Source organism: Sardina pilchardus, chromosome 6 (genome assembly GCF_963854185.1).
Source record: "Sardina pilchardus chromosome 6, fSarPil1.1, whole genome shotgun sequence".
NCBI classification, from domain to species: domain Eukaryota; kingdom Metazoa; phylum Chordata; class Actinopteri; order Clupeiformes; family Clupeidae; genus Sardina; species Sardina pilchardus.
Window position 1 is genome coordinate 8,572,127 of NC_084999.1, and position 18,081 is coordinate 8,590,207.

Here is an 18,081-nt window from a genome sequence, read left to right on the forward strand (position 1 = left end):
ATTTTACACAATCCTTGAAGAACATTTTGTAACATTGTCATTTTAATTCAATCATTTGAAGGAGTAAGATGACCCATTTGAATTAGCATTTATTTATTATTTTACCACATCTGAGAAAAGCCACTTAGTGGCCAAATGGCAATCCTCTAATCATGTCTGATTGAGTCAAATCAAACATTATATGTTTTGTTAAATTAAAGAGTATAGGGCAGAGCATTGTGTCATAATAGTTAACAATAGTAGCTGTTATTAAAGAAACCCCTTGGGCAAGGACAGTCCACATCCAGCTAACTGGAAACCACCATCTTAACAATTAATATGCATTACAAAATATTATTTCTTCTCTGTTGCTTTTCACAAACATTAGAGCCGATATATCTTACAAGCTGTTATCAAAAGAAAAGAAAAAACACATCTAATTACATCTAAGCCTAAACTGCAGTAGACCAAGGTGTGCAAGCTCCAAGGTTTGCATTATCTCAACTCTAAATCATTTCTTCTCCATACAAAAAAAAAAAACGTTCACAAGAGTTGTCAAATGCTAATGCTGCCCTTTATAGTTTGATAAACAGCACTCCAGTCACAACAGCAAAACCAGTGAGCAACAGTGCCACCTTTGGGATGCGATCCTTGGGAGAGCCGAGCTCATGTGGCAGGATTTCCATGAAGGTGATGTAGATGAAGGTTCCAGAAGCCAGGCCCTCCAGGGTGCATCGTGCCAGTTGGTGCTGTGGCGTTGACTTCATCTCCGTCAGGCCGATGCCCAACGCCATGCCCAGCGGGGACATGACGGAGAAGAGCAGGAGACTCCCTACAACCGCAGCCCGCTTTAGTCGACTCTGAGTCAGCTTTAGGGAAAGGCTGAAGGCGATGATACTCTTGTGGATTAGCAAGGCCAGGCAGATTTCCAGGACCTGCTGTGAGTCCTGTTGTAGTCCTACTGCCAGGCCTTCGAACACAGAGTGAAGGGAGAGGGAGAATACCAGGATGAAGGCGCGGATGGCAGAGTGCGAGTTAAAATCAACATGGAAATGGACACCATCTGTCCCGGAGCCTCGTCTGCTGAGTTCTGCTCGTGAGTGGCTCGAAGAAGCAACTTGGTGTGCATGGTTTGGATGGTCTTTGTCGTGTGCTTGAATGCCAGACCCCACCAACAGCGCTTGTCTCTCCTCTGAGATGTTCCCAGACTCATCTCTGAGGGCTAAGACAATCTGCTCCATTACCAAGACCATAAAGAACCCCATGGCCATGATGAATTCAGGGAGAGGGAAATGCAGCTGAGAGATAAGACAAAGGGAAAACGTGAAATTTTACAGCTCACTTCCCCTTTTCACAAACAGATACAGAACGTTGAGTTATAAAATTTATGGTGCTGCAAATAATGTGTCTTTATGACATTGTCCATAAGTCATTTATTATTGTATTAATTTATGAAATGTCAAATCAAGTGATTGATTGTACTTATGAAGTCATCAACTTATCTGAGAACTATATGCTGACGTATTGGGCCAAGATATTGAAATGATATATTCTTTACCGTAATGCCAACATTTTGGAATGCCCGGTTGATCTCTGCCAGATAGTCAGGGATGAGGTCCAATAAACAGGTGGCCAAAAACACTCCACCAGCAAAGCAGCTTACATAGCTCAACACTTTGTGTCGGATTTCTGTGGAATAGAACCTGAGGCTAAGGTATGCATTTTGTGATCAACACCAAATGTTTATTACGGACAGCTTACAATTTTTTATTTTTCCAGTCATGGTTATTTTGGCCACTGCCATTACCTGGGTTTGTGCTCCAGCGCCCTGTTCCTCTTATGATGCACAAAGGGGCCAAGCCGAAGAGGACTGTTGCTGAGAGCAGCACAAACAGGGCGCCTAATTTTATCTCCAGTCCGGGAACTGAGGCAGATGTCTCCTCCATTTCACTACAATGCCAAGTCAGGAGCCCCCTCACATTCCTTTACTTTTATTATTATGTTTACCTCACCTCAAAGAAGTGCAAGAATCGGCAACTTTCATTGAGGCTAAGAAATAGTATATAATAGTTATAATAATGTGAAGGGTAAACACCCTGCCAAAACAAGACAAAAACATAGGCCTATAGTTATCAACCTCTTGTGCCATTGCAATCCAATAAACATTGACACAGCCTTATAATGAACATTCTTACGCATGGATTCTTCAGAGACAAGACAAACAAAACTAAAAAGCTATATTTTTTTAACCAATATACAAGTTCCATACATTTTCAAAAGACACATTTTAAACACACGCTTACAAAGGCAGAGACATACACTGGAGTAGCCTACATCCAGGAGCATGGGTGAATTATTAAGAAGAATTGCAATGCGCTGTTGAGGCTTCAGCGTTATCAAAGCACGTGTAGAATGCAGAGTGCCTAAACAACGCTTGCTTTTTCGAGTTGGATGACAGAGAGACGAATAAATTGTAAACACTTTGCCATGATCAGACGTCATGCTTGAACAAAAGTTTCAGCCGAACTTACGTCGCTTCCTCCTTCCTTCTCACTCTTTTTTTCTGATCACATCAAACCGTTGTTTTCATAATGTGTGTACCTTACGAGATATGGTTGGCCAGCTTTACTCGACCTCTGTTTCAAGACGATAGCCGTTTTCCCTTGTAGATGGTGTAGTAGGCTATTCGATTTTGTTTGGGAAGAATGTCCTTGGACCGCCTTGATCAACGTCGTGTTCCTGTTTTACGGGAATGTGTGAGTCAAATCACCCCCACATCGGTCAGCTGAGTGAACCGCAGAGTATGCTAGTGGGAGGGATCCCATCCCGAATAAATTTTGGGCATGTCTTCTCGGAAAGACATACCATGTGTTCCAAACACTATCTGTTTTGGGTAAGGATGACTATCACTGTCCGTTCAGCAAATAATTTAGGTAATTTGCCAACAGAAGATGGTCTGTTATTTATTTATGCCTACCAATAAATCGATTAGCCTACACGTCTGAAAGTGTTAGTCACAGAATTAGCCTATTTCTTTTTTGATTGGGTATACAGAGCATCTGGGCATTCATTTTCAACACAATCTTTCTTTAACAAAATAGTGTACTCATAGCCTACAAGCTCCTAAATAGTAAAAACATATTTGTGAGTAGGCCTATAAATAGATATGGTTCAAGTTAATTGCCATGTACTCAAGATACATACATCATCATTTTTATGATCATTATGTCAGGTGTCAACTTATTGATCTGCACATTAATTTTTTGCATAGGGTGTACATGATCAATGAATAACTTACTGTATATGGTAAAGTCTAGAATAGGCTAAATGTCATTTCAAACACAGTAGAGATGTTACATTTCTAGTGCTCTAGTGATTTCACACAGCAGGCAGCCCATGAAAAACCAAGTCTACTGTCAAAAACAAAATCACTACAATACACCACAGAAGAGCCTTCAAGAATGTTTCACGTTTTGAAGCAGGCACCTTCCCTCATGGGTGAGGTCAACTGTCAAACTTGTCATTCATAAAAATAAATGTTTTTTAAAAACTATGCTGCTTGGGTCCCTGCAGAGAACAAAACTTGAAAACTGAAAAAAGCAAACCGCTGCCTTTTAAAAATGGAAAATAAATGTTTTAATGTTGGTGAATTGTTTACTTTGACCGAGCTAATTAGATTCAGATCAAATTAGACTTTCCCTTGGCCTACTAAACTTTAACATGCCATTGTGAAAAAAATTGTGGCATTAACCAAGCTGACAGTGCAGACAGGACCTGAGACTCACCTTCAAAAGACTCCACTTGGACTTGAGATTTGTGTCTTGTGAACTTGGGACTTGTGACAATGTTTATTCATTCTTTTTTTGGGGGGGGGGGCTTTTATGCCTTTAATCAGATAGGACAGTGTAGGGTGGCAGGAAACAAGTGGGAGAGAGAGTAGGGTGGGATCCGGAAAGGACCACTGGGCGGGAATCGAACCCGGGTCGCCGGCGTGTGGTGCAGGTGCCCCAGCCAGCATTTTTGATGCATTAAAAAACCTAGACAGGCTGAATGTCATTCATCTTATACAACAACTGAACCTGAACAAGGTTTACCTTCAAAGGCCCATACACTTTCCCATACTCTATCAATGGGTATATTCTAGTCATATCTAGGAGTATCTCAGCCAGGGCACGCCAATTGGAGACACAACCTCGGACAGATCCACGACTCAAGGGCCCAACCCATCTGCCAAGGGTCAGTTACAGTACAGTAAGTACATTTTTAGTCTCAGAAAGCTCCAATAGTTCAGTGTAGGGAATAAATTGTCCATGGGGATTAGTAATTTCCTTAGGGAAAGTAATGGGTAGTTGGGATGCGCGGGCCAGGAATCCGGGCAAGGGGACCACAGCAGGCAGTGGTAGGGATGGGACTTCAGGTGTGATGAGGGCCAGGCATAAGCATGGCTGATGACTGGTAAAGGTTTACCTCACAGGAGAGGTGTAGGGGGAAAGAAAAGTCATATGGAGTGGGTTAGTATTACTATAAGTCATGATGGTTAGTATTACCAAGCATATCAATGGTGGGAGAGTTGAGAGAGAGAAAGAGAGAGAGAGAGAGAGAGAGGGGGGGGGGAAGAGGGAGTTGAATGACAGGACAGAGAGAGGAGGTAAGAGGGAGAGTTGAGAGAGACAGAGGAGTCAAATGTTGCAGTTAAGAGAGTGTGTACATTTATTTACAGCAAAGGAAGACTCAGATTTTTTTCCTGGCTACCAATGCTGTTTTTTTTGTTGTTGTTGGTTTTATAAGTTAGGAGAAGTAGGAAGTAACAACAGGAATCCATGATCAATGTGATTGGTGAATGATTTCAAAGTTAATTCTCGTCATATCAGCGTTGTAAATGATTCCCAATGACTGACCATGACATTATAGGACTCGTCAACCCTATGCCTAATCAATTACAGTTCCATGGTATTTCTGGCATATGTGCTAAGAAACATGATTTTTTATATTTAGTTGATAAGGATTGATTACATTTGTTTCAAGGGTTAAAAAAAAAAAGAAAAATCTAGTCTGACAAGCAAGATTCATTCATGAAGTGAATAGAGTCATCAACTGGCCATTTGTATGTCACCTCAATACTTATGCTGTAACTGTCCAAAGTCACTAAATACTTGTAAAAGAAAACTTTCATGGTGTGTTTTTGTCACATTGCATTGCAATATCCTCTTTAAAGTGATTATATAGGCCGACCCATGTAGGCCCAACCAATGCTGATAATGTGCTGTTGTTAATAGAATGTGTTTTGTTCTAATTAGTTACTTATGTAGCTATACTATCCCTCTTATTTATAAGTGCCTAAATGGGACAGGGCCTAATTATCTCACTGACATGCTGCACCCATACACCCCTACAAGAGCACTTAGATCCCAACAGAACAACCTACTGGTTAAACCAGCCGTCAGAACTAAGCATGGTGGGGCAGCTTTCAGTTATTATGCGGTCTTGTGGAACCAACTGCCTGAGGCAATTAAAAAGGCCCCTACTGCTGCGAACTTCAAAACCAAACTAAAGACAAAGCTTTTCTCCGATGCCTTTTGCTGACTGCTGTATTTTATGTCTGCATTCTTTTTTCCATATTTATTCTGCTTTTAACTTTTAACTTTTAACTTTTTTAATTTTACTCTTATTTTACTCTTATTTATTTTTTCTTTTTAAACCTTTTATCTTTTAATCTATTGTATCATATTATGCATATGCACTGACACTTCCTCTTTTAACTTTTTTCTCTTGAACTTGTTAAGCACATTGAGCTGCCTTTTGTGTATGAAATGCGCTTTATAAACAAAACTGCCTTGCCTTGCTTTGCCTATGCTGTTCTCATCAGACTGGGCGGCATACAAACAACACCAATAACAAGGTCTGTTTCACAGGATATGTTGTGTGTGCATAGAGTGCATCATGATTGCTCCTCTCTCCTCCAGGATGTAGGCCACTGCAGTGGAATCCTTTTAGATATGATTTAATGTTCCCTCTTTAGGAAATATCTAAGATAGCATAAAATGCACATAGACTTAGGCTACAATTGACCTCATTTCGTAGAAAAATATTTAGGCATGTCTAGGCCTATGCTGCCGGAATAGCACTGGCCAGCCTTACGCCTCTGGTGCTGGAGACTGTAAGGCTGCCTTCACATAACAGAACAGAACTGAAGGTGTCACATTTCAAACTCTAACTCTAATTGAAATATACACTAAAAATGAGTTCATCTAAGTCATTATGTTGTATAGTTTGTTGATTCATTTAAATCAAATAGGCCAAGACCATCAGTAATTTAGCCTATTCTCCTGTGTCAAACACCTGTAGATTGCCTCTGTCGAAGAAATGTCTGAATATTATGTGGACAGGCCTACGAACGAGTTTCAAGACTCATCCTCCAGATTGCTCATTGGTTAGATGAGACGAAATCCACCAATGAGAAATCGACAAAATGCATAGGTGGCAGTGTTGATAGATCCCGGATCCACCGACCGCAAGTGTTCCTGGGTCAGCTGTACTTCAGCTGAAAATCATATTTTATTAGGAAACCCATTGAGATAGTCCTTATAGCACTTTAATGTACATTAGACTCCTTCTCGTAGCCTTCTTCCAAACATTTTAAGAGGAACGCCCTGCTTTGGTGCAGTTTAATTTAGCTCATTTGGACGTCTCAACCTGAAACAGGCTAAACGTAATGAATACATCCATGAGCATCTACGTGCGTTAGAAATATTAATTCTCTCCGATACCATCGACAAAGGTAAGTAGATCACGCCAGACAGGCTTGTATACAATTGCTCTACTCCTGGTTTTCCTGTTTGACAAAGTCTGACTCCTCCTCCTACACACAAGACGCCGCTGCTAAATGTTTCTCATTTAATCGATTTTCAACAACTCCGACGAGGATTTCAAGGTTTTGAAACCATGAACAGCCTTATTATTTCGTGTTAGTCTACTCTATGAAACGACTTGTTGCTACCTATCGTGATGGAATGTCTGCTCTCCAGAGACTGCGAGGACAGGCAAGGACGACATGTCACTGTAGTATGTATTCATTCGGGTACTTGACTTGGCTCGACATTGGGAGATGTGTTATTTCATTAAAGCTGTTAGTCACAATAGTTTCACTCTGTTTGGTCAGTATGAGTCTAAAAAAAAATGTGATGTGCAACAATTTAAGTAGGCTAGCCTAACTATTTATTGAAGTTGCAATATCTGGTTCTCTTCATTAAAGAACAAAGTGCTCTGAAGAACATTGCTCTGTTAGATATTGTAATGTGGACATAGACAGCGTTATCCATGAGATAATGTTGCTGTTCAATGGAAAAATCCGTTGCTTCCAAAGTATTTACTTTGTACAAGGTCGAAAAGCTATTGCCCCATGCTGCCTGCAGCTACCAGGATGCTGATATCCTCCTGGAATCCAGTGAACGAGTTCCTCCCTCCTGCAACACACCTTGAGCAAATGTTACACTTTTCTCCCTCTTCTCCTAACACCTCTGGGATGGATTTGAGTTTTTGATTAGCATACAGTATCAATTGGAGAATTAATTGATTGACTGATTGTTAGTTTGTCAAGTTTACCAAACTTGACAAAGATTTATAGTAGACTGTTATGATTATTTCCTCAGGACATGGATGCTGAAAATGGAGAGGTGTTTTTCAGGATCAAGGAGGAAGATTCCGTGACGGGAGAAGATCTTCACAACAGTTCTCTCCCTGGCGGTCATGCTCTGTGGTCTTCACAAAGTGTATGTGTGGCTATTCCGTTTTAGTATAACGTATTATCATTAGTGATGATCTTTGCCATATTCTCCAAAGCTGCTATAGGGGTGGTACGACACTGTCATAACTGGTTTCTTTCCCCTCTTTTATGCCTGCAGGTTCTTAATGACAGTGAGACAGAGGATGTCTTCCATGCCATTAATCCAAACGATATGTACACCTCTGGGCTCCTCCACGACACCCTGTCGGAAAGTGACAGTGGCATGTCCGCTGATCCGCAGTCTGACAGTCCCTTGGGAACAATAGAGGCTTCCCAGGACATGTCTGTTCCCACGGTCTACCAGGTGGTCTATGACATCAGTGCCATAGGCGGCATTAAGACTGAACCAGAGCATCATAATGTGGACGTGATATCCATACAGCTTGGTGAGTTAGGCCGAATACAGTGCATTTTCCTTTAGTTTCAAAAGTGATACATTTATCACTCAATAAGCCTTAGTTTTGATATGTTAACCCCGTATGTATTTAACAACATTCTTGTTAACATTTGCCCCTTTCCCTTTCGTTATCCTCATTCCTAGACGAATGGAGCTCTCAGATGCTTCTCTCAGACTCTTGTATTGTGAACGAGCTGCCTCTCGTTGCTGGGGGGAAGGTGGAGACGATTCACCCCTCGACTTGTGCTTCCAGTGAAGCCAGCCTCTCTGAGACTTCACTGGTGAGTGTAAAACAATATCCATTATAATCTGTTCCACTAAAACTGTTCGCTGTTCTAGCAATAGATTCAGAGATTTTCAGAAGTTTAGAAGCTCATCATTTTACATGTCATTTATTTGAGTTGATTTGTAAATGTTTATTGTTATTTTGACTTGCTATTGTTATTGCCATTATTATTTTAATTTGTTTAGTCTATTATAATGCTTTTTAAGAAATACTTGTTACACTAATTTTAATGCTAATGTAATATCTATTGTAAGTCACTTTGTCTGCTGAGTAAGCATACTCTTACATTTCTGCAAGTGCTCTTGTACTAAAGCTGGTACTGTTACCTATTACTCAGGATTATCCAGACCTGCAGCTCACTGAAGAAGAGGAGAAGCTTCTAAAACAAGAGGGGATCTCCCTGCCTAACAATCTCCCACTCACTAAGGTTTGTGTAGTAAGCCTAAAGTAGCAAAATGACTTCAGTATCTGATATTTCCTACACAAGCCTGTATTTACCATCCACTTAAGTGGCATATTCCCTCTCAAATGTGTGTTACAGACTGAGGAGAGGATTCTGAAAAAAGTAAGACGTAAAATCCGTAACAAACAGTCAGCTCAAGACAGCCGGCGCAGGAAGAAAGAGTATATTGATGGGCTTGAAAGCAGGTAATTTTCTTTTCTTAACTGATCTTCATTTTTTACATTTATGCTTTTTTCGACTCATACTACAGTACCACATTATATTACGCTCAAACTTGAGTTTCAGCATTTTCTGAAGTAAGACATTAATAGTTTTACTATTCCACTATAAAACAGCAGGTTCAGTATTCTGATTTATTCAAATGTTTACTGTAGTATGATACAGTGCTGCCTGAATCAAGCCCTTTGTGTGTGTGTGTGTGTGTGTGTGTGTGTGTGTGTGTGTGTGTGTGTGTGTGTGTGTGTGTGTGTTTCAGAGTCTCTGCTTGCTCAGCCCAGAACAAGGAGTTACAGAGGACTGTGGATCAGTTGGAGAAGCACAACATGTGAGTGTCTCAGCCATTAGCCTTCTGTGTGGCCCATGTGCTAATTGAATACAGCTGCATGCTCGTACACTAGAATAGTATAGAAAAAGTTAATGGTTCATCATGGCTGAAAATGTGTAACCAGCTGAAAGGCAAAGGACTCCTTCATGCATTCATAGAGTGATGTGGAAAGGGTGTCCAACAATGTTTTGATTAGATTGCTTATTTCTCAAACTGTAGTGCTGGAAAGGGGAGTGTTTCATGAACTATGCAATATAAACAGTGCTGGGATGGACACATGTGAGCGTATTAATCTTTAGGATCAGATATCTTCATATATTGCTGATCAAGGATTGTAGCAAAGCTTAATGTAGTCTGTGTGTGTGTGTAGGTCCATCTTGGCTCAGTTGCGGAAGCTTCAGAGTCTGATCAAACAGACTGCCACTAAGGCAGCTCAAACCAGCACATGCATCATGGTAAGGCAAAGTAGATCTTGTTCAATGATTATCAATATCTTCAATCTTGTATTATCTACTTCACATTTTAGGGGCTGACTTTACTTAGCTTGTGTGCAAATAATTATATGAAAGAGATTTGAATATTTTATATGAATGTAGAGATGTATGCAAACACAATATTTGAAAATAACCTCTTTCTCATTGTCACATTGCCAGTGAGTGAACCATTCCCTGTTATTTTTTTCTTCTTTTCCTGCAGATTTTCATCTTCTCCCTAGTTCTAATCATCTTCCCCAGTTATAGCCCTTTCAGTAGGGGCTCCTCTGCAGTAGAAGAGGGCTACGCTCCCATTGGAGGTGGGTGCTTTTCAGCATTTATTTTCTGCTCGATTAGATGGCTTGTGCTGAATGGGTCAGACTGATAGACAGGATTGCATGGTGCATAGTAACAATACCCATATCATCCACATTATTATTATTATTATTATGGCCATTTTCTGATAAACAAAAAGGGTAAAATGTGCCTCTTTTTTTATGCAGTCATCTCCAGAAGCATTCTCAATGATCCTGCCTCGTCCTTGCAAATCTCCGAGGACACGGTGGCCTCCTCAGCCGAGTTGCCACCTCCCCCCGACCTCAGTCAGTCTGACCCCCCAGATCTCACTCTGTCAAGGCCGCAGCAATCACCAGAGACTCCTGATACGGATGATAGTGTGGAGTTGATCTTAGAAGGGAGCCAGCAGCTTAATAACAAGTCAAGTCTGGCTGAGGCAAAGAGAACTGACCAAGTGGACCTGGGGATGATTCGATCAGCCATACCAGGAAGTGCAAACATTGATCCGACTAAACCAGCGCATGCAGATGAAATGTGACCAGTGGTCATGCTTTCATTATTTATTGTTTATCTTTAATTTATGGATCATTATTAACGCCTCCTTTTCCAGATGATCTGGGTGGTACCTGTGCTTCTACTTCAAGTGATGTCTTCAAGGGATATTTTTTTTTCTTCAGAGAAAAAGTCAAGCTGCTTTCTTGATTCAACTAGGGCATCCATGTTTGGCATTGTTGTGTTTTTGCCTCTCTTTATGAAGCAATTCACAAAAGTGTATTCAGACAATACTGTTAAAGAGAAAAGTTTGTATTTTTTCTTTAACATTTAGATGTGTCAGTCTTACAGGCTTCCAAAATTGGTGAGGATACTTTTTTCTCGTTGTGATTTTGTTTTTCTGTAGTGTTGTGCTGCAGAATGCAGATCTCTGTAAATCCAGGCCTTTTCAAGGACACATGTCTTTATTAATTTTAATTGTGGTTTTAGTTTATTCTGTATTAAAGTTATACATAACTTTATTTGTATCAGAATTCAGTAGGCCTGTAATTGAGGGAAATGTTTCATGGTACTACCTTCTTTTTAATGCAAATTCAAAACAGCAACAGCTCTGCAGCTTTGTGTGATTGTTTGGCACAACCAGAGGGGTATACCCAGGTAACTTGGGGAGGTACCACTGGTCTCAAAACAGTATGTCACTTCAGAGACAATACAAGCAGTAAAGTGTTATTTCAGAGATCAGTGGTTATTCCAAAGTTACCAGGCTCAGTGATGTTTCACAGTATACCCCTCATGTCAGTGTTAACTTAAGTAAAAACCAGAGGGAAGCAAGTGCCAGGATGAGCCAGACTCATTGCCGTTGAAGCCTGGAAACTGCTAGCATTTCAGCTTCAAAGTTTGTAGATCTGCATGGTAGACGTGCATTAATTGTACCGTGCAAACACTGTTTAAATGAAATAAACATTCTTTTCACAGTTTTGACATGAATGTGCAGTTTTTGTGGAGTGTTTTTCAAAGTTCCTACATCACAAGTTCATTTTACTGTAAGTGGTATGTCCCTAAAAGAAAAGTTGTATTTCCTGAGTTTATCCACCTTTCTCCTGTATAATTATCTGGTTATTTATACACATATTTTGGGCTTGCGTGCTCATAATTCTATGGGACCTCAAGTAGGCTTATGGAACATTATGTTTCCATTTGGGAAACTATCTGTAAGATATGCTCTAGGAGGCAATCTTTCATATTTAGTTTGAGAAGTTAGTGATCCATATGAGATATTTTTCACTAGATTCGTCTTGAGGCAAAATATTATAGTAGCCTACTAACACTAATCGCCTAATTTTGATAACTTCGACTTCACACACTCAGTCCACCGGGGGCAGTAGAGTGCACTGTCCAAAACAACGCTCTCCACTATCATTTATGCTGGCGAAAAGTCATTACACAGACAGCAGCCGCAGCCGTCCATTATAAATGGCAATGCTATCCTTGGGTAGCCTTGTTGGCTATGTATGAAATAAACCATGACAAAACTGCCAGGTTCGTGCCTCTCACGGAGTAAAGAAAACTTAATCTTACAGTGGTAAGTTTTCTCCTCTCACATTCTTGACATTGACGTTTAGACCATTTGGCCACTGCTGTTGGTCGGTCTTCCTGTCATGGGATAGTCATGCTAATGTGTTTGCCTGTGTGAATTACAAGCCTTGTATTGTTTGCTAGCATGAATAAATAGAAAATGCTGTCCGTATGAGTAAAGTTTTGTGAACTTTTCAGAAACTTCGGTCGCTTGTCACTGCATGCACAACCTGCTGTTGCCCATTAGATATTTAAGATATTTTTAGACAACTGTTCCATGTTACAGCAATATTTCGATGCTTTGCTAAGTCAACCTTACGATTTCATCCCACATCAAGAAATGTCAGCATAATTGACTTGGTTTAGGTGTACTTAAGTAACAAGTAAGTGTATCAGGTAGTTGTTATCCTACGCTTTTGCCAGTAGATGGCGATCTATAATAATATTATGTTACCCTGTGTTCTTCTGACCCGATTAGTTTGATCATGTGATTATGATTAATGAATGAATTAATGCCTGTTGTTTACTAATTCTTTACTGTTGTTCACTAATTTACTTCAGATGTAGATAGTTTAGATGGACACCTAGTTTCACCCTCATTCATCCAGAATTGCACTGACTAACACTACCCATAAACAGCAGATTCTACCATGCATTTCATGTCAAATTGTTTTCTGCAGTAGATAGTGTCATTTTCTCTTTGGGTGTGGTGCGAGCACAAGAGAAATGGGTGTTCCCATTCCAGTGTGGACAAATGTGGTCTGCATAGCTCTCCTGGCTATTGTGTCAAACAGGTAGGTTCTGTTTGTGTAAAGAATGACGTAGAAGTTTCACATTGCCATTTTGAGATGTCTTCTAATGGTGTTTGCTGTTGGATGATCCCTAACTTTTTTTCCCCCCTCTGTTGCTCTGATAGACTATTAAGTGCTGCTGTTCTAGATCAACAAAACTATACAGGTTAGATTTTTAGATCATTATCAGACATTTGTTTTACTGTAACACTAAAGGAATTAGATTAACAGGGCTGCAGGTCGTGGCTCTCCAATTTTTGTTCAGTATTAGTAATCAGACTCAATCAATCACACTTACCGGTAGATAGCACACTTAGACAGTGAAATGTCATTTGAAAAGTGCAACTCACAAAGGAAAACAAGTCACGTTCACGCTGTGTGACATCACTGCAGAACTGGTTCCTGATGTCACTCCATGCTGGCAGATGGAGGAATTTGAGGTCCTGGGGGAGTGCGCTCCGTGCAATGCTGTTCAGTCTGTAAGTAACAACATTCCCTCAGTGGCTATCTCCGCACTGTCTATAACATGGAGATTATTTGCATACTGAAGACTGAAGTTTTTTATTTCTACCTCACAGTGGCGGACTGCCTGTCGTCCCACTGGTTACACTGAAAAGGTCATTTGTAAGAAGTCCAATAGAGTTGACTTAAAAAGGTAAGCATCTCATCTACAATAATCTTAATTATTCATATCCACTGTCAACAAATGTGCAAACTCATGTGCATATATCAATGAACTCATGAGGTACATTGAAAAAAGTTTAGAAACATTAGGAATGCAAGCATTTGACACTGGACATTCACTTGTGATGCTCACAACATGGGGCCGTGCTTGTTCATTTGTTTAGCTCCACTGAACATTACTAGGCGACATGCAATCTAAGCCTACTAGTACAGTCTATAATCATAGCCAGTATTAGGCTAGTGAGTGTGTTTATTGTCTCTACTATCCTCTACCACCAGGCTCCAAGAGTCTCGAGCAGGAGTACCCACATTCTTCTCTGTAAAGGGACGAACGTTTATCAGGCTGGAGGGCCACGAGCCAAAAACAAGCTTTTGTGTTATGTCTCTTTACAGGAAATTGAAATATGTGATATTATATATTTTTGACAGTTTTAGGCCACCCCGGTCTAAACTGTCTATAGTTGAGTGCTTGTACCATATATTTCCTTTCTTCTTTTTGTCCACTTGTGCAGTTGTCACTCTGCTGTGAGGGAAGAGGGTCTCTTCTGGCGGTTTGAGGCAGTGATGATGAGCCTAACGGTTCTCTTCGTGCTGGTGGTTGTGAAGCGCCAGCGTGTGTTGGATCGTAGAGCATCAGAGAGGGTTTGGAAACAGATTCAGTCCTCTTAAAGTCTTACAAGGGTAGAGAAATACCTAATGCTAACCCTTACTGAAGGTTTATTTTGCATGTGACATTATGAGACCAAAAGTTTTTTTTTTTTTCCATCTCAGACTTATTGAATCATGCAAATATGCTACTGACAAGTCTCATGACCACAGAGTAAAAAACTCACTTGAAACCAGACATTGATTCTATTCTGCACAGAAGGAATCTATCAATCTGACATAAAATGTTTTTATGAAGTAGTATCCTTAACATAAGAATCATTTTTGTATTTATATTGACACACTGTTTGTACTGAGAGTTGCAATACTGTAGAAGAGCTCTATGTTGCTGCAGTTAAAGAAACTTAAAGATAACCTTCCCTATTGTGTCTTTGAATGTTTATAAAAAAAACGAAGTGTTAAAAAAGCAAAAGACTTTGGGTTTTGTTACTTTGTAGGTCTTTGTTTTTGTGTTGTCTAACATAGTATTTTCCTCTCAAAATTAGGGTGACACTAGGTTCACAAAAGAAATATGACATTAAAAGCATGTAAGTAATCTACTGACAGTGAAATTACTTTGTTTGAGTAAGGCTAGCTGTGAAATTGTGAAAATACAATCCTTGCTCTTTACAATAATAAATCATTTTATTGAAAAATATAATATGTGTACTTGTAGGCTGACAAACATACACCCACAAATCCGTGTTTGATATTCACATTGACAAAAACAAAACAATTTTGATTACAAGTAAAATGTTCAGTTTGAAGTAGAAATCAGTCATTATAAATTAAAAACAGACATATTGAGCAATAATATTCAGGTCATAAACATTTTAAGAAGAAGAGGTTGCACTTCGAAGCCCGGGGGCAGTCACATAGCTGGCCAAAACGTGGTCCCTTTTTCACATAGCAGTAGTCCCCAATGTTGCACTGTGACAGAAACAAAATAAAAGTTATAAGGAGAGGAAGCTTCATTCATAAAATTGCTTTCAAACGTGCATATCCTGAGAGTAGAGAAAGTAATCTACTGTCTACATTGTCTCTTGTTCTTCTGCCAGTAGATGTCAGTGTTTAACCGATGTTGGTGCTGACTATTAGTTTCAAAGTTGGCGTGGACACAAACTAGGCTACTATCAACGTGTTCTTTAGCACTTTGTCGATGTACTTTGTTTAATTGTGTTGGCTGAAACAAACCCTTAATCCTTACTTAAACATATGCGAAGTGGTGTATTATTAAAGACGCCCAAGATCGTATCAGTTGCCCAGGCTATAATGAGTGATGAACTCACGTGTGGAAGACGGCTGTGCTTCCTCTCCCACATACCCATCCTTGGGTTCTGAAGTTTCTCCAAAACATTCTGAAGAACACCAAGCTGCCAGGAAAGAGGAAACGATTGTGTTATAGTAGGGTAGGCTAGCTTATAAGCCTATGTGGAACAGTGAGGACAAAATACTAATTAAAAACCAAAGCAATCAATCATTTATAGAGTTTTTTGTTTGTTTGTTTGTTTGTTTTTTGTTATAGGCTAACTTACCAGTTGTCTCTTTTCCTCAATCGGTTTCTCAGGTAAATCTTCCGCCCATGTCGCATTCACATGGGACCATTGTGACAGAATGTATAAAAAGATCAAAGAGCCCAGTAAAACTGAAGCCGTTTTTGCCATATCCAAATGTTCAATAATGCATGAAGTGTTTTCTGGCCCCAAATGTTCTTCGACGACAAGCGACAAGAAACGCTGTCCAGGGTACTGAACTGAAGTTGAGAGTTAGATCAGGCCACAATGGTCAGGATTAGCCTCTCAGACATCCGTTTTAAAAGCAGGGCAAACTCACCTTTGCGTCACGTAAGACTTGATACGTTTTATACTATTAATCCCTCTTCTAGTTATGTAATCTAATTAGATTAAGGGTAGGATGGAAGACAGAGACTGTTGATTATTTTACTGTTGGTTGTTTGCCATTTCATCAGGAATCATTGTCAAATGTAGCCTAATGATCTCCAAGCTGCACATGCTTTTTCAGCTTGTAAAAACTATATAGGCTATAGAATTTAGTTTTATTAAACATTCGAAACAAATGTGAAGTAAAACTAGAAATGCAATTCCAAGGAATTACCAGTGCATGAAAATGCAAAAATAGATAGATAATGTAGATATGGTTACTAAGGTGTAGCTAGGATAAACATGGTGGTTGCATAGTTTACAGAGAGTTGATAGTGTGAAGGTAGACAGTTTAAAGATGAAACATTCCAGTTCTAACTTAACTAATGATTTCTATTCATGTTAAAATGTTGATTAGCTAACTTAGCTAATGATTTCTAGCAGTTCGCTAAAAATGCTAATTATGCTAGCAATGCTAACTTTACTAACAATGCTAACCAGGTTGATTCGCTAACTTAACCGATGATTTCTAGCAGTAATGCTAAAAATGCTAACTATGCTAACAATGCTAGATTTGCTAACAATGCTAACCAGGTTGATTAGCTAACTTAGTTGATGATTTTTTGCAGTTATGCTAAAAATGCTAACTATGTTAACAATGCTAACTATGCTAACCATGCTAACTAGCTAGCTTGCTAGTGAGGACTTTTATTTTGAAACATTTGTTGTTAGGGTATCCATGGTGGCCACTATCAGGAAACAAGAAGTTACTGCAGTATAATCATGTTGGTTGCTATGGAAATGGTCATAAACACTTAATTTTAATGGTTGCTATGTTGGTTGCTAGGTACATGGAGGTTTCATGTAGTTGACTGGAGGCATAGTGGATGATAACTGACAGTTGGAATGGTTGAACAGTTCAATAGTTGAGTAGTTTCAATGGTTAAATGATTTAATAGTGTATTATTGCAGTGAGGACTTTTATTTTGAAACAGTTGTGGACAGAGGAAACAGTTTAACAGGATATGTGTAGTCTTCAGAGAGATTGTATGCTTAAAACCAGAGAGAAACTGACAGTTGGTGCCCAGGTGGCCGGCCACCTGGCGTAAGATTCTAATTGCTGCCGTGATGTCATAATGAGCAATGTTAAGTCTATGGGGGGAATTGTAATAGTTTTTAACTAATAGTTTAAAAAGTATAAAAGTTACAAAGTTGAAAAATACAAAGCACACATGGCATAAGCAAGACCTACGTAACACAGTTTGAATGAAGTTTCTACGTTAAACGGTTCAAGCTGAATTGCGTGCGTTAGAAGAAGAATAATAAAAAGTTGAAGTTGAAGAAGCCTAGGAAGAACAGTACAGTGCATTTTCATGCACTGTAATAAGCATCTGTATGCGAACATTCTCCAGTTGCTAACTTATGTCCAAACATCTCCCCTCTCCATGACCCGAAAAATCGAATGTGCTGTTTTCACTTTATTTGTCGTTACGTAAAACCAATGGGGAAGACCCTGCTGGAACTAATCTGGCCGTGTTGTAATCTTTTCCTATTTTAGATGGGTTTAATACACCTGTAACGTCAGAGCCAGCACCGTGGGTGTTCATTAAGGAGTTTCTTTGACCTCGGGTAACTCCATTGACTAGTTGAATGGGATTTACATTGAGGACAACAAGCGGGATAAACAACGCACTTTTCTGTAACTTCTGGATAGTTTTGTAAACAATGAGGTGTTACTCAACTTGTCATCTTTTTATAATTAAGGTGTATTATCCTGTAGGTAAATTTCTTT

General features: G+C 39.6%; 3 protein-coding genes across 8 annotated transcripts; 2 read left to right on the forward strand and 1 right to left on the reverse strand.

Moving 5' to 3' along the window:
* Positions 1-75: 75 nt before the first annotated feature.
* LOC134082528 (zinc transporter ZIP1-like) lies at positions 76-2,763 on the reverse strand. Of its 4 annotated transcripts, none has more exons than XM_062538301.1 (4): positions 2,581-2,763; positions 1,787-2,028; positions 1,538-1,668; positions 76-1,277 (listed from the first exon to the last, which is right to left on the reverse strand). In XM_062538301.1, the coding sequence occupies exons 2-4, from the start codon at positions 1,923-1,925 to the stop codon at positions 555-557; spliced, it is 993 nt and encodes a 330-aa protein (XP_062394285.1). In that variant the 5' UTR covers positions 1,926-2,028; positions 2,581-2,763; the 3' UTR covers positions 76-554. The 4 variants fall into 4 exon arrangements, with proteins under 4 accessions (XP_062394285.1, XP_062394282.1, XP_062394284.1 ...); XM_062538298.1 differs by having other exon boundaries at positions 1,787-2,075; XM_062538300.1 differs by having other exon boundaries at positions 2,511-2,763.
* A 3,717-nt stretch (positions 2,764-6,480) lies between these two features.
* Positions 6,481-11,682, forward strand: creb3l4 (cAMP responsive element binding protein 3-like 4). Of its 2 annotated transcripts, none has more exons than XM_062538303.1 (10): positions 6,481-6,757; positions 7,629-7,748; positions 7,881-8,148; positions 8,304-8,440; positions 8,783-8,872; positions 8,987-9,093; positions 9,384-9,452; positions 9,823-9,907; positions 10,149-10,245; positions 10,429-11,682. In XM_062538303.1, exons 2-10 carry the CDS (start codon positions 7,632-7,634, stop codon positions 10,758-10,760), a joined length of 1,302 nt encoding a protein of 433 aa, XP_062394287.1. In that variant the 5' UTR covers positions 6,481-6,757; positions 7,629-7,631; the 3' UTR covers positions 10,761-11,682. The 2 variants fall into 2 exon arrangements, with proteins under 2 accessions (XP_062394287.1, XP_062394286.1); XM_062538302.1 differs by lacking the exon at positions 6,481-6,757 and adding an exon at positions 6,830-7,041.
* Positions 11,683-12,149: 467 nt separating this feature from the next.
* Positions 12,150-15,053, forward strand: LOC134082030 (protein JTB-like). 2 transcript variants are annotated; one of them, XR_009939545.1, is made up of 6 exons: positions 12,150-12,296; positions 12,973-13,083; positions 13,206-13,246; positions 13,474-13,559; positions 13,659-13,735; positions 14,277-15,053. XR_009939545.1 is itself a non-coding variant. In XM_062537659.1 (6 exons), the coding sequence occupies exons 2-6, from the start codon at positions 13,016-13,018 to the stop codon at positions 14,431-14,433; spliced, it is 429 nt and encodes a 142-aa protein (XP_062393643.1). In that variant the 5' UTR covers positions 12,150-12,296; positions 12,970-13,015; the 3' UTR covers positions 14,434-15,053. The 2 variants fall into 2 exon arrangements, 1 of the variants encoding a protein (XP_062393643.1); XM_062537659.1 differs by having other exon boundaries at positions 12,970-13,083.
* The last annotated feature ends 3,028 nt before the right edge of the window (positions 15,054-18,081 follow it).

Excerpts from the sequence above, each read along its gene's own strand:
- LOC134082528 (XM_062538301.1), bottom strand. The coding sequence starts at position 1,925 with ATGGAGGAGACATCTGCCTCAGTTCCCGGACTGGAGATAAAATTAGGC. Across the intron at positions 1,669-1,786 it reads GCGCTGGAGCACAAACCCAG|AAATCCGACACAAAGTGTTG; the intron begins GTAATGGCAGTG and ends TCTATTCCACAG. Across the intron at positions 1,278-1,537 it reads TCCAAAATGTTGGCATTACG|CTGCATTTCCCTCTCCCTGA; the intron begins GTAAAGAATATA and ends CTTATCTCTCAG.
- creb3l4 (XM_062538302.1), top strand. The coding sequence starts at position 6,985 with ATGGAATGTCTGCTCTCCAGAGACTGCGAGGACAGGCAAGGACGACAT. Across the intron at positions 7,749-7,880 it reads CTCTGTGGTCTTCACAAAGT|GTTCTTAATGACAGTGAGAC; the intron begins GTATGTGTGGCT and ends TTATGCCTGCAG. Across the intron at positions 9,094-9,383 it reads ATTGATGGGCTTGAAAGCAG|AGTCTCTGCTTGCTCAGCCC; the intron begins GTAATTTTCTTT and ends TGTGTGTTTCAG.
- LOC134082030 (XM_062537659.1), top strand. The coding sequence starts at position 13,016 with ATGGGTGTTCCCATTCCAGTGTGGACAAATGTGGTCTGCATAGCTCTC. Across the intron at positions 13,084-13,205 it reads CTGGCTATTGTGTCAAACAG|ACTATTAAGTGCTGCTGTTC; the intron begins GTAGGTTCTGTT and ends TTGCTCTGATAG. Across the intron at positions 13,560-13,658 it reads CGTGCAATGCTGTTCAGTCT|TGGCGGACTGCCTGTCGTCC; the intron begins GTAAGTAACAAC and ends TCTACCTCACAG.